Here is a 15,167-nt window from a genome sequence, read left to right as displayed (position 1 = left end):
ATCAAATGTACAAGACGTCGCTAAGCGGGATTAGTGAAAGAACAGAAAGTGCATCGTCAGCATTTAAAACGCTTGCGCCACGTCTGTCGCTGAGGGCTGGGCGAACTGGGGAGCACGAGCAGCGTGGTGGTTGTTATCTTTTAATACCTTTGCTGCCCTCCCCTAAGACGCACAGGAGATGGCTTAGTCTGAACGCATCACTGTTGGTCTGCGCGACGCCAAAAACTCAAGCGAGCTTTGGAAGGAAAGAAAAACCCTTCCCGGCTCAAAGCAGTTGCCATTCCCAGCCCCGCGGGAGGTCCCTGGAAGAGTAAGCGCTGCACATTTTTATTTTGTTTTATTTTCTCCTCTTGGAGCAGGGCTGGAAGGAGGCCAATGCTTGGCGCTGCTGGCAGCTGTCAAGAAAAGGACCTCGAGGACCAAAGAAACCAAGGCGAGCGCGGCGTTTGGGGCTCCCACGTTTGGCACCCACATACAGAGGGCTATTTTGGGGGGTCGTACCCTAAGTTCTGGTGGGGAGGCTTGCCTTTAACTACAGATGGTGTGGCTCACCCGTGTAAGAGCGAGAGCTTCAAATGTGCTGCGTGGAGGTGATGTGCTCTGTTTGTTAATAATCCTCATGGGACTATTGCAGGGTCATCTGGTCAACTTGTTATAGACTAGCTGCCATTAACGGGAAGCTCAGTGCATAGGTTAGAACCCTATGTACTGCACTTTGATTGAAAAGAAAGGAGGAAAAAAAAAAACCCTCTTTCCCCTTTGATCAACTAATGTTACTCTTTTCTCTTTCCTGCTTTTTCTTGCATCCCTCTCTTAGTGAGGTTTTGGCTATGTAAAATGTAGGTGTTCAGTGGGGGTGTATCTTCTTGCCTTGCATAAATGCAAATAAGAGCAAATAGTTATGATCATCCAGCTGTGCATTCTAACAAGCTTGGCAGCATCGTGCTCCAAGTCTAACACTGACGCACGAGGGTGTCTTAAATCCGGGCTCGCAAAATTACCTGCCATCTAGTCGGGTGATAGAGGTGCCCCATATGTGAGATACGACTAACGTTCTTTGGGTCGATAGAGTAGGAAGAAGCAATGAGGTTGTTGTGGCCGTAATTGCATTTGTCGAGCAGTCCCTAGCTACCTGTGTGGGATCGGGATCTTCTGTAACAAGCCTTTAGCCCATACTGCTCTTTCCCCTGGATGCTGGAAGGTGATAACGCTCACCCAGCGGGTGATGCACAGGTGTTAGGGGTGAGGAACGCCTGCGCTGCCCACCCACAGCTGCTGCCGCCCATGCTGGTAGCGTGCTACGGACACGAGGGACCCTGAAATAGGGGGAGTATGGAGCTGTGACATCCCGCTCCACTGCAATCCCTGCCTCCCCGAGGCAGGTTACGATGCTGGGGTGGGTTTAATTACTGGGGATCTCATTATTATACACAAACCCAATGGCTACTGTTCCCCTGCTGATGCAGTGTTATTTTCTGGAAGAACTCTGGATGCCTTGTGATGCTCCCGCAGTCCGTCTGTGCTGTGGGTACCCGGGGAGACGGCAGCGATGCAGATGTCCCCTCCAGCGCTGATCTTCTTTCTTGGTGGGCTGTGATCTACTCCTGGAGATACCTTGGCCAGCCCGCGATGCCATGTGTCTGCTGAGCCACACATCAGCAAGCTGTTAATGTTTAACCGAAAGATACCGCGCAAGCCAGGAGCAAAGGTACCGCTCACCTGTGTTTTATCTCAGTTTCCTCTTTCCTGTTAGCACACGGAAACACAAAGGGAAAAATTTCTTCGTGGCAAATATTCTCTGCTGCACAGTTAGGCTTGGGGAATAGATTGATCCACCCAGAGCCTGAGCCCGCTGGAGCGTTTGGAGGGGATAGGGACCCTTGTGCTTCCAGACATCGGAAGGGGCTGTGAGAAGGCCACTGAAAGGGGGAGATGAAAGTTTCCCCCTTTCCACAACTCAGAATCATTTAGGTTGGAAAAGACCTTTAAGATCATTGAGTCCAACCGTTAACCCAGCACCACCAAGCCCACCCCTAACCCATGTCCCTGAGCACCACATCAACTCTTTTGCTGCTGGCAGATGTCGGGGCCAGGCTTTTTGCCCAGAGGAAGGGCCCTGGAAGCCTTGGGTGGAACGGCTGGGAAGGCGAGGGGTGGTTTAGGGTCTCCCCTTGCTGCAGCTAGAGGGAGGAGAAGCTTCTTGAGACCATCTGGGAAGGTGCTGCTGGAAGAGCCAAAGTGCTCTGCAGGCTCTCAGTACCTGGCAGCTGCGCGCAAAGCTTTTTATTGTTATTACTGAGAGCTTTGCTGGAGATTCACGGTTTAAAGAGGAGTTGAAATTAGCGCTTTAAGCACCACTAAAATCTACTGTTTCAGTTTAATTAGTAAACTTCGTTTCCAAACTTAGTGCCGTTGCCGCTCAGAGGATAACTGAATTTTCTAGGTCACTTTTCTCTTGCAGAACTTATCTTTTTTTTTTTTTTTTTTTAATGCATTTCTTGCCTATTAACTCAAGTGATCTCAATAACAGTAAGCAGTATGTGCTTACGCATCCTCTGCAAGCGTGCACAACTCTAACCTCATCCAAACCTCACAGGTAGGCTGTATATGATACCAGCAAGCTGTAATTAACAGTTTAGCAGCTTTAGTAACGCTGTAGCTGGGTCGTGCCTGCCTCTGCCCGGCATCACTAGAGAAGGGGCCACCCTCTCGCTGCCCCCTTCTCCCAGCTTGGGACACTTCGGTTGCAAACCAGAACCCGGTGGGGCCAGGGCATCCATGGCAAGCAGTGCAGCAATGTCTGGCCGTTTTCACCCCTGCCAAAGGCCGAGAGGCCACTGGCTGTCGCCTTGTCCGTGCCAGCCAGTACAGCAGAGGGATGCTGGTTCAGGGAAGGTGCGTTGCAGCCGCAAACGGGGTGTGCTGGTGCCCGGTGAGCTGTGCCTGCAGCAGCGCCCACGTCGAGCTTCTCGTTGCAGCCACTGGAAGAGCATCCCGAGAGGGATGAGCGAGGTTGAGAACCCAAAGGCAGATGCACGTGCCTGCCCTGCCCTCCCCGCTGGCCGCTGGGAATGATGTGCGTGAGGCATCACGGCTTTATCCCCTGCAGAGTAAGAGGTATTTTTATAAGAAGCAGGTTGGGGTTAGGGTTTAGTGAGTCTGTACGTGATGCCTCTGGGGGGGGGGGGGGGGGGGGGGAAGTCTGATATTTGTCCTGGGGAAGGCAGCGAGTCAGGCTGTGAAGTCCTCCTGCATTAATCGTGTTAGAGCTCTTCAGATCAAGTGCAAATCCTCCCTCCGGTAACGACCAAACGGAGCGTTTGGCTGCACGCAGAGGGTGCAGGCTCTCACAGGGTATCGAGGGACACCGGTAAGTGCCGCCAAGGAGGGGAAAGGGGTTTTGCAGCTTTGGCTGGGGCAGTTTTTCCTGGTGAGACCGCAGGGGCGTTCATCCAGCGACGCTGTATTTGCTAACGGACGGCGTGGGTGGAACTCGGTGAGCGGGTCCAGTGCTGGCGTGGCCGCTGGCACGAGGGCTGGATGCCTGGTGGCTCGGGCTGTGGGATGTTATTTCTGAGCACTTGCTTGCAGGTGTGTTGGCCCATCTATCACGATAGCTGCAGCCTCCCTTCTAGGGCCCTTTTCTGCAAAGGGCTAAGCGCTCCATCCCCATCCAGCTACATGCGTCGCCCTGCGATGCTGGCGGCGATGCTGATCTTAAACCTGGGCACGTGCTCTAGCCTGGGTCAGGCAGGAGTTACAGAGTGTGATAAAGATGATAAACTATGGGTTATTTGTTAATGTATTTCTATTAAAATCTATGGGACTCCACACCAGCGAATGCTTTGCTGAATGCATAACATGAAGCTCAAAAATCATGCATTTTGAGTCTCGGTGATGCTTGTGTTAGGGTGGCATTATTGAAATAAGGTACAACTTTCCCCTTGATCCATCATCTGTGGAGTCAAACCTGCCTCATACTGCTCACATCACTCGTTTCTTGCCTAACATTTGGACGGATACATGAATTTCTGGTAGGTGTTTTTGTTTTTCCAGCTCTGCTTTGAAAATTGATAGGAGTGACTGTGTTTTGGAGTGGGGGGGTGGGCATAAAATAAAAAACCAGGTGTGCCAATGCGTTTCACAAAACAAATTGCTGTGCTCATAGGGCATCCTTTGGTATTATACAGCAACGCTGTAGATTTATGGCTGTTCAGCACACAAGCAGGGTGTTAATGCTTGTTACTGCAGATAACGAGCAGCTGCTTTCTAAAACAGACGCGTGTTGGCAGCTCCAGGTGAGCTAAACACCCTGGGTGGAGTGGAGGTATTTCAAAATACACTAAAAATCAGCCAAACAATTATAATCTGTGTTTTATACTTAACTTGGTAATACTTATTTCCCTTACAGGACGTGGGGACGTTCACGCATGGCGTCTAGCTCTGAAGACGGGTCCTGGGCTACCTGATTGCAGTGGGATTTTGAAGCTCAATGAGAGCATCCTTCTCCTGACAGCACCAGTACACCACCCGTACAGCACTGCTGCTCGCCCAAGAAGCTCCCCGGCCGAGGTGTTGCTGAGGGAAGGGCATGTTCCTCGGTGCCTTTGCATCTCCTGGACAGAGCTCAGCTGCCCAGGGATGGGTGTAGGAGGAACGTCGGCGAGCCGGAGCCGGAGCCCCGCCAGCTTTCCCCAGCTACTGCTCAGCGGTGGGTGCGTTGATGCTGACGCTGTTACAGATCAAGGCAATGAAGCACAGTAGGCAGCCGGGGAACAGATGCGTGCACCAAGAGCCGTGCTAAGTGCTCTCAACGTTTCCATATAGCAAAGTGCGGTGCAATGAGTTTGTAATTACCCGCCCTACTGTTTTCTCTAAAGAACTATGAAAACATCTTGCGTGCAACTGCTGAAGGCTGGTAAACCCTTTGTCCTCAGCAAACCTGAGGTCGTCCTTGGAACCTCCAACTGCAATAGCAGTCAGGCTTATCCCTGCGGCTCCTCTCAGGTGTACTTCTGGCTTGTTGCACATGCCAAGATGTTGGGGATAAATATACACAAAGGTTTTTTTCTAATGCTCAGTATTATTGTCAGCATTATTGTCAGTGTTATTTCCTTCTCCAGCACCTGGCCCGATTGCGTGTGCTGGGTAGAAATACCCATGTGTGGTGACATTGTGCTGGGGGGCGTGAGCACGAGATGCCTGGATTATGTTGTAAACGCAGCTCAAGCCATTAATACTGAATCAAAACTTGGAAGAGCTGAGCTCTGTAACTGGTGCTGCAGTGACGAAGAGCAGCAGTGCCTCTTACCTCCTAGCTTCCCTCCCCTGGTGACTTGAACTGCCCCACGTCTCTCAGGAGTGAGGCTGGCAACGCCGGAATAGAAAACGCCTGTAGCACCCGCTTTGATGTGTGAGCTCAGTAGAAAGATGCTTTTATTTTAACCTATTCGCTACCCTACCATTTTTGATTTGCAGCTTATTTGTGACACATCTTGCTTACTGACCTCACGGCCTACGATGTGCAACCACGGCTCCCCATGTCCCTTCACCCCCTCCATCACCTGGTGAGCACCGTCATAGAGATGCAAGGGTGGAAAAATCTGTCTGTTGCATTGGGTTTGGGTTTTTTTTTTCCCCGAGGGCTAGCGGCATCGGATGGAAATGGTGCAGCTCTGTTTCCTCCTTGCTGGCAGACTCAGTCTGTGACCCAATGCAGAAAACCCACCCCCTTTCCTAAATCTGTCAGAAAAAGTTACCGGGGCAAGCTGCAGCACGGCTTGCAGGGGATGTCTGGGGCTTAACTGCACCTACAGAGAACATTGTAATAAGAGATTTTAAGAATAAAATGACACTGATTTTATCATGTCTTTTTTCTTTGCATGATCTAAGACCAGTATTTTGAATTTAGTGTTCTACATAGGGCTGGGAGTTTGAGCTGCCACAGCACTGTAGTTCTGCTTTAAATTAATGCCGCATCCAAACTTTCTGTTACAAAAGCCCTTGGAAGAAGCAACACCACAACAGAGGAGCTGGCCTAAGTCGCGCACCTGCCTTGCCGAGGGGAGCGGATGAAGAAGGGGAAGAGCGCTGCTGCTGGTTTTGCTTGGCTTTTCTTCAGTTACTAAGTTTTTGTGTGTGTGGGTAGAGCTCAAGCTTGCAGATGTTGTGCTGTAGCAAAGCACAGGTGAACTTCACACTGAAGTGGCAAAAAGACAAAGGTCTGGAAACATACATCATGGCTGAGTTCCTGGAGCAATCTGCTTAATTAACTGATTGATTAATTATCACTTGAGCTGAGGGCTTGAGACTTTAGTGAGCTCATGTATTACAGCCTACAGGAGATGAATCAACTAATTTATATTTTGGACCGGGCTTAAGTGCAGTGCTGGAGCCCGCATGGGATGTATAAACGTGATGGTGAAGCTGTTCTGTGAGCTCTCCGGGGGCAGAGAGCGAGCCAGGAGAACTCCACAGCTGTTCTTGTGTTGACAGAGAGAATAAAACATAAAACACAAAATAAAGGCTAAGTGCTCTATGCTTTCCCTGGGGCATGAGAGTCAGCAGGTAGTAGGTGTAAGGGGAGATGCTTCAAAATAAAAGATGACTGATACCAGTGGCGTGATCATCTTTTATTGGGTACAGTTCAGGTAAAGAGCTCCCTGCAGATGGAGGCAGACACCCTCACCTCCTCCCAGTCTAAGTCAAACACAGCAGCCCTCACCTAACAATGAAAAAATCCCAAGTGGATGAGATGCAGTCCCCCCCTTAGAGTTTATACAAGGAAAACAAATGACTGTGGCCCCTCAGCCACAGGTCCCTAACAGCCCAGAAGACTGACATCTCAAATGTAAAGTGCTCGATGGGCCCAGTCCAGCCCTACATCCCTTACTGACTACATATAGTCTATAGAAATAGAAAACACTTGATCATCTCCAGGCGTAGCTCATGTCCTAAGCCCCTTGTAAAAATAGGAACTGACAGCACAGGAAAAAACCACACCACTGGACACCAAAAGTGATGTGGGGCCATAGGAAATTCAAATGTTCTCTGTCATTTTGCAAATAGGCCTGACACATAAAACGCAAGGACTTTTCCCATCTGTGGCTTCCAGTTCTTGACGTGCCATCCTGAAAAAAGAAGGGTGCAGCAGCAGCCTCGGGGATGCTCTTGGAATTCACCCTTCAAAACAAGGAGACAGCAGGAAGAAAAACAACCTCCCAGGATTATGAGGAAGGCACAAAATACATGTAAGCTGTACAAAAGGGACTTACTCCATTAAAGAGCTTGGATCTGTGCCCCAGCAGAGCCACAGTGGTACCCAAGGGCTTGGTCCAAATGCCACCGTGGGGGCACGAGCCCTGGGACAGCACCTGCACTGAGCTCCAAGGGCTCGCTCCAAGCTTGGGTCACCAACAAGCAGCAAGAACACATTTCAGCTCAGAAAAAACACAAGTTACCAGAGATGCATCCCAGCAGACAACAGCTGGACTATCGCTTTGCCTGCAGGCTCCTTCCCTTCCAGCGCTCACGTGGCAATGAGCCGCTCGCTCTCCAAAGATGCTGTGTGAGGAGCGTTGCCTTCCTCACGCCTGCTGAAAAGTCTTGTCTGCATCTTCCCAGGATAAGACGAAATCTCAAAGGCTGTAAAGCAGATTACTCCATTACATCAAAAGAACAGACACTAAAAAGCAACACCCAGGACCCTTCCCTCTGCAGAAAAATAGGGTTGAGCACCCCAAGGACTGTATCCCCAGAAAACTGCTGCACAGAAGTAACTACATTTGCCCAGGGGAGGAAATAAAGGACGCAATTTTCCTGCAGCCCGCTGTTAAAGAAGGAGTAGGAATTCACCTTTAGACTTTACTAACCTCCTATAATAATTCACACAGGTTTTAGTGCCCCAGAACCCAGGGACGGGGGAAGGAGAGCCGCTGCGGAAAAAGCAGCGTTCTGGCCGACCACACAGCACCTGATCTGACTCCAGAGGCGGCGGGAGTCAGGCTAGATGCCCTCCAGAAGTCCCTTCCAACCTACGTTTCTCCATGAGCCTGCACCAGCTGCAGGATTATTCCCTGCCAAACTGCCAGCCCCGAGAACACAATTATTCCTCACCTTGGATTTGATCGTGCGGTGCCAGCCCCGAGAGAATCGGCTCCGCTCTGTTCCTGTGCCAGCCTCCGCCGCAGAAACCGGGGGCCCCGGGAAACATGCAAAACAACGCCCCCTCCCCAAACACGCACCAGCAGCAACGGAAAAAGCCCACCGTGTAAGGGCTCTTTTCGACTGGGTTGCTTGCAGGGCTGCCTCTCTTCGCTCCCTGTTCAAAGGCAGGTCCTGGGGGCACCCAGCCCAGCTCCCAGAACGGTAGGTGGGTGCTGGGTCCCCTTCCCCGCTCCTCCTCGGGGAACACCAACACAAAGCAGCCACCCGGGGAGCAGGCGAGGGAACCAGTCCCTCCCTCCCTCCACTCAGAAAGTCTTTGCACTGCTTTCTCCCTGCAGGTATTTTCTCTGAAGCAGCTGTGCTTTCTACAAACAAACAAACGACCCATCCTGGCACCATCCCACAGAGCAGGTTTTTCCTATATTTCGAGCCTGCCATTGCTAGGCAGACCCCCTCATCTCAGAGACCGTGCAGGAGGACGCACCTCTTACCTTAACCGCTGCCTTATCGTAGCAAGAACATATGCTACGATACAACCCAGAAGGGGTATTCCATCCGACTCGGTCACAACTGCACCTTCCTTACCCCTCGCCTAAGCTGTCCGGAGCGAGCAGCACCCTCAGCCTCTTAGACATTACAGCAGTAAGTTTTACAGGGAGAGAATTTCCAGATAATTTAACTCCTGCTTGTTTCTCCCAGGAGAAAGGCATGCAGCCCGCAGGACCTCGGCTAGTCGGCTGAGCAACGCTTCCTGCAGGACACCCAGCCTCCCTCATGGCATCGCCTCCCCAGAAACCGAGGATGCAGAACTCAGCCCCCGCTGCAGAAAGCGCTCGGCAGAGCCCCAGCAAGCCCGCAGGGTTCGCTGCCATGGGCAGCACCAAGCAGCAGCAGTGCCCAACGCACCTGCAAGGCAACGGGTGGCATCGCAGCAGTGTGGGGCACGGTCACAACGGGACCTTCCCGAGGCTATGGCACCGGAGACACCTCACATCACCTTTATAGCTACGCGCAGATTGCTAGAGTCACTGCAGCTTCTGCGCTGAGTACCCTTCATCCTCCTGATGACCAGTGTCCTTTCTGGCAGTAAAAGCACCTTCTGCTTCCTCGGACGGACGAAACCCCGCTGCTCCCAATAAAACCGGTGGCACGCTGCAGTCCCGAAGTCACCAGGCTTCCCATCGGAGGTGGCCTCCGTGGTACAGGGGGAAATGACATCCTTCTGCCGCTTCCCCCGCACGGACACCTGGAAGGAACAGTAACGCGCACACAGCCGGCGTCAGCAGAAGCTGCAAAGCAGCAAGCAAACGCGTGCAAAGCCTCGGGTGCTTCACTTACTGCGATGCAGTCGGGCGGAGGAAAGGCGCAGTCCAGGGGGCTGCACGCTCCCCCCCGGCCCCAGCATTTGCAGGGGGCAGGTGAGGAGGTGGAGGGGCCGAGGGTCCCTTCCAGGGGAACCTGTGCTCTGGCATGAAAGCAGGCGAGAGGCTCCCGGCCCCGGGCAGCCAGCCCTGGAGAGGTTTCTGGCTCCGGAGCGGCCTCCAGCCCAGGCTCAGAGGAAGGATCTGGACCAGCTCGTGTTGCCATGGAGACCGCAGGGCCTTAAGAGGATGCTCGGAGGAAAATTCAGAGGTCAGCCTGGCTCCCCCTGCCCCTTCTGCTCTCACATCCAGAGATCAAAGGGACCATCCAGGGAAGCCCAAGGCATGGCAAACAGAAAACTGGCTAAGTCGCCCACCTCCCCCCAGGAAACACAGCCAGGCTGTAGGACCCACAGCTCCACAAAGCTGTACGGAGGGAAGATGAGGAAGCCTCTGGAAAACGGGAATATTCCCAAGCTGTTCCAGTTAGAGCCAGCAATTTTTGGAAGAGGACATTAAGCTTCACAGCCCATGCCCCATCACCTCCTCCCCTTCCCTCTGCCATTGCAGGGTCTTTACCCACTCCCACCGACATACACCACAGCAACCTTTTGGGGAGAACGACCCCCTTCCCCCAGGTCCCAGCCTGAAATAAACCAGCCTGCCTTACACCGTCCCGGCAGCCCGCACGGAGAGCCTACAGGCCAGGGGTTAAGTGCTCCTGCAACGAAGCACAGGCTCCCCATGGGTCACCGGTACATACAGCAAAAGCCTCACGTTTTTAACGTGCTCGTTCCTGCAGAATCAAGTCTGCATGCATTACTGCCTTGGCTCAGTGCAGCTCCCACCCCACCTGCAGCCAAGCTACTGGTGCCTGCTGGGATCCACGGGCGAATCCGGGGAGTGGTGCCCGGCACAGGTTGAGGATGCCCCAATTCCTGCACCGGAGAACCAGCTTTGAAGCCCACTGCCTTACAGCTCCCCAAGGCTCCCAGCCCGGGCTAAGAATTGCAGCCAGGTGATTTGCACGGGGTCCCACCGAGACCCCAGAGCACGAACAGCTTTTGACAGCGGCCGAGAACCCCCCACAGAGGCAGCACAACCCAGAGCCAGCACAGACGGGATTATTACACCAACTTCATTTGCTGTCCTGCTTACAGCATATAGATCAATGCTCATTTCCAGCAGCTTGCTGTGTTTTCAAAGGCTTGACCGAGAGATTTTCCCACTTCCCCAAGTACTTAACATCAGCACGTGCTCGCCCTCCCCTGCCCTGCCTTACTCTTATTACTCTGCTTGCCAGTTACCTGCTACTGTGTCCTATAAAACCAATCCTTCTCTGGCTCATCACACTTCGGCCCTTGCTGTGCCTCTGTCATCCCAACGGAGCCACGAGCAAAGCACCGATGCAGACTACCGAGCTGCAACCGCTCTGGAGACCCGCACAAAGAACCCCCCCTTGCAATGACACCCGATTCAGGAGCTGCACTAGAGCCGGACAGAAGGACGCAGGACACCCAGCCTCGAGATCTGCGGCTTGCTCTCCGAAACAGCGACGCTCAGGGCTAAACCCCCCACGTCTGAGGATGAGGAGGTCTGATGCGCTCCCCCAGGTTAACGTCACCTTTCGATGGAGCAGCCCAGGGAAAGGCACCGCATCACCGCATTCAGTCGGGCTCCTCTTGATCAAAACCACGCTCTACATGCCTCCGGGTGTTGCTTTCCACATGAAAGACAAGCCAGGCTAGGAAAAGAAATCCACCCACATTGCATCCACCCAGCGGTGGGCACAGAAGGGTTTCAACGCACGTTACCCCGCTGCACCCTCCGAGAAGCAGCACCAACACGCAGCTTTACAGGGAGGAGACCGAGGGATCCAACACTCCCTCCTCCGCTCAGCGCTCCCGGTTACCAAATCCCTGCAAACCTCCTTTTTCCTTCACCGAGAGTTACGCTGCTCCTCTTAGAAGGAACAGAGAGGACTACTTGGTTTGTTAAATCATAGTTTTCTCCGAAACGCAGCTCTCCACCACTCTCTGTGAGTCTTTCACCAACCAGCTACTCCACCACGCTTCAGATCATCTCATTTTTAAGTGTCTTATCGCAATAAAACCTTTGACACATCCCCCCGACGGGCTCCCTGCTGGGACAGCGGCCCCTTACTTGCCGTGCGGCCGGCAGCAGTAACATCTGGGTCACATCTTAGCACCGATCTTCAAGTGACTACTTCTAAAACATCGCTTTTCAGAAGCTGCAGTCAAAATCCATCATAAAGAATCGATCCCGAGCACTTGGCGGTCTGCGCCAAAGCAGGTAGCTAATAGACTTTGATCCCAGCCTGACGTATTTATTTTGTAGGACTAATAGAATTTAATCGAAGGAAAAAAAAAATCTAATACCCAAATTCAATTCTGGAATTCAATCCACAGCCTCTAATTTGTTTCTCTTTCAGGTCACCCTACCTGAGGGTGCAGTCCAAGAACCAGCTTTGGACTGAAGATCTGCTTCCCCATCATTTCAATTGACTTTACAGTTTAAAATCAGAACTCTTTCCCAAGCAGTTACGACAAGGCAACAGACGGCACTTTCTAGGGCAGCATCTGTTCTTTCCTGCAGAGTCTGAATAATTTAACCAGAACATGGAAGTTCCAGCGGAACCAAGGAGCCCATGTTTAAGGAGAAACGGGACACGCCATCGTTTCCTCTTCAAAACCGCCGAGCCCCCGCGGTTCCTCCGCCCTCCTCCCCCCCTCTCCATCCAGACCCACCGGGAACCGCTCCGGTCAGTGCGATGGAAGATCAGTTCTGTCTCCTGGCCTCCTACAACAGCGTTCGAACGGCGATGACTCTTCGGTCATTTCACCGAGACGTGATCGAGGAGGAATGTGCATTCAAGGTCACACTTCAAAGAAGGAAAAGAGAAACAGAATGACATACGGGAGCAGAGACAGCTGTGGGCTGCACAGGCTGCCAGTTAGAGGTGTTCTGCAAGAGAGAGTTAAACCGAACAGTCATTTCCCTTCGCAAAGCAAAAACAAGAGAAGCGATACAGCAAACACCAACCCAAGTTTGCCAATTACTGCCCCAGGCTCTTCGGGTCTTCGAAGCGTCTCAGCTCCTTGAATGCTGCCAGTTGTGGGTGGCCGGAAACTGTGTCGCTGCTGGAGGCTCATCTTTTTCTACGCCCTCTTATCTACAAATTCCAAGATCTCCCACAGCCCCCCTTCCTCTGCCCTGTTTCTAAGGCCTGCAGGCAACACAGGCCCCCCAGCACACCACCAGCAGCCACCAGTGCTCCCCAGATCCCCCTCCCCACTGCCTGGAACGGTTCCTACAGCCGGCTGGGAAGGGCAGGTGGACGGGAGCGGCAGGAACAGCTCGGCGCTTTGGCTCCGCTCGCTCCCAGAAGCCGTGCCAGCGGCCGCCTTCATCCAGGGAGCAGTTCGGGCACGTTTAGCACCGCAGAACCATCGGCAGCGTCTTCTACAAACCAGCAGAGGACAAACCGCAGCCACAGCTCTAACTGACCTGCGCTCCAAGGGCTGCAGTGTGCGAGGGCACAGAGCTAAGGAGTCCCGGGCGCTGGCGTAGCATCGTGCCTCCTCTTCTCCGCAAAGGTCAGCAGGATCTGGGAATACCACAAAAGCCTCCGGGGACGGCTATGTGTTCTCACCACCAGCACGTTCCTTCTGGCCGAAGCAGAGGTGGACAAAAAGGTCTCCGCAGGTTTGGCAAGGACACGGCGGGAGGAGTGAGAAACGAAGCGAGGCCGTGAATAAAGAGAAGAAACGCTCTGGAAGTTAAAGTGTTTATTGATGTGTTTAAACTTTGTACATTCCCCACAGACCACACTAAGGAGTTTGCAGGTAAATCTGTGCATAGTGGGAAGAGACACGGAAGGGGGAAGAAAAAAATAAAGTCACAGGAAAAATAGAAAAAATACACCACAGGTTACCAGAACCTCCAGATTTAAAAAAGCCGTGAGCATTAACACCAACTATACAAGCATTACAAAGACATGATGGTGAGTGGAACAATACCCCTTTTGTTCTTCCGGGGGGCCTATGCATCCAAATTCCCTTAAAGCCGGCAGTATCCCTTTCCCAACTCATCCCTCTCTTCCCTCCCCAGTTCAAGCGAGCTCCGCGCTCACCAGCCACCGAGGTACTGATTATTGCAGTGATTTGTCATTTCTGGGCAACCACCCAAAGCCGTGCCTGTGGCCCTACATCACCGAAAAAGAGATGCAAAGGCTCAAAAATCTGCCTCTCAACTACTTACCACGTTGGTGAGGCAGGAGAGCTGGGGAAAATTAGAAAGTAGTAGTAGCAAGAGGGGGCTGTTAATGCCAGGTGAGTACTGAAGGAAACCGGTTCAGAACAGAAGATTTAAATTCAATACCAGGAATTTCCAACTCTAGAGCAGAACTGAATCTGGAAGGGGAATGTGCAGACCCCAGTATGCACAAACCATGTTCTAACATTCCACTAGAATAACTATAAACAGAGATGCTAGAAGCCTTTTAACTCCTTGCCTCCAGGGAGTCTTGATTCCTAGAGCCCAAACTGCTAAGCAGCAGGGTGCACACCATTGGCATATGAGGATGGGTTTTTTTCTTTTTTTTTTTTTTTTTTTTTTCTCTTTTTCTTTTTTTTTTTCTCATTATAAGGACTTTTGTTAGTTACCATTCCCAATTGCTTCCTTGCTTATGCTGTCACAGATCCTATCCCTAAATTAATCTCTTTGCAACTCCCAGCGAAATTCACTTAATTAAAAAAAAAAAAAAAAAAAAAAAGAAAAAAGAAAAAAAGGAAAAAAAGAATACTGCTTTATATATAAAAGCCAAAATGACTGAAGAGCCACAACTGTCTCCTTTTTACAAGGTGGGCTGGTACAAATGACCCTCAATATACAGGTGGTCTATCAGAAATAAAAATCAACATTTCCCATTTTATATATATAGAGCTTGTATCAGACAACAGTACAACGGAACTGGTATTTTTCAGATTATTTAAAAAAAAACAAACCTACATCTCAGTCAAATATCTGCAATAGATCCATTTTTCCCATTTAAGGAGATTTATATATCATATTGTTATATTATCATTTCTTCACCCATTTAAAAGAATGGAAATTGCAACTCTACAGTAGTAATTATAGTCTTAATGATCCAGGAGTTCTGAATGTAAGATGAAGTCCTCTCGAAGCAACTGTTGGTCAGTAGTTGATCCAAACCGCTGGACCACTTTGGCCCTCCGCCCTGCGCCTCTTCCCCGTCAGGGCTGTCGTATCTTCATCTCTTCTATATCTGCATCTGCTCCAGGTATTTGTAAGTGGGGTTCTCGTAGCCATGGTTTTGCATCTTGCTCAGATGCCGCTCTTCTGGGGTAAGCATTGGGTCAACCTTTAGAAAGACCAGACCGTTACTGGTCAATGGAGGTACTCTGGCCTTGTTTCACAGTAACAAGTGCCAACAAACGCTGGACAGATACCGTGGCAAGGAGTAAACAGGGGAAAAAAGGTAAGCCACAAAAAATAGTTTGCTTAACAGAGTTCCTTGCCTGGGTGCTAACAACTCCTGCCCGCCCCTGCCTCTTTGGGGACGTTCTCCACAAATCTCTAATTAAAGTTCACTAACGT

General features: G+C 51.4%; 1 protein-coding gene and 1 long non-coding RNA gene across 6 annotated transcripts in view; both read right to left on the bottom strand.

The window, feature by feature from the left end:
* Positions 1 to 6,617: 6,617 nt before the first annotated feature.
* On the bottom strand, positions 6,618 to 12,289 carry LOC119158145. The gene is made up of 2 exons (XR_005107774.1): positions 9,505 to 12,289; positions 6,618 to 9,412 (listed from the first exon to the last, which is right to left on the bottom strand). It is a non-coding gene; the product is annotated as an uncharacterized LOC119158145 (long non-coding RNA).
* Positions 12,290 to 13,321: 1,032 nt separating this feature from the next.
* The window catches only part of APLP2 (amyloid beta precursor like protein 2), a 47,642-nt gene continuing 45,796 nt past the window's right edge, over positions 13,322 to 15,167 (bottom strand). For all 5 annotated transcript variants that reach the window (XM_037409704.1, XM_037409705.1, XM_037409707.1 and 2 more), the window contains one exon: positions 13,322 to 14,931. In XM_037409704.1, coding sequence (XP_037265601.1) covers positions 14,830 to 14,931 — 102 coding nt within the window. In that variant the 3' untranslated portion in view covers positions 13,322 to 14,829. The remainder of the gene's footprint in view (positions 14,932 to 15,167) is intronic.

This window comes from Falco rusticolus, chromosome 16 (genome assembly GCF_015220075.1).
Source record: "Falco rusticolus isolate bFalRus1 chromosome 16, bFalRus1.pri, whole genome shotgun sequence".
Lineage (NCBI taxonomy): Eukaryota > Metazoa > Chordata > Aves > Falconiformes > Falconidae > Falco > Falco rusticolus.
This window is presented reverse-complemented; position numbering and strand designations above follow the sequence as displayed.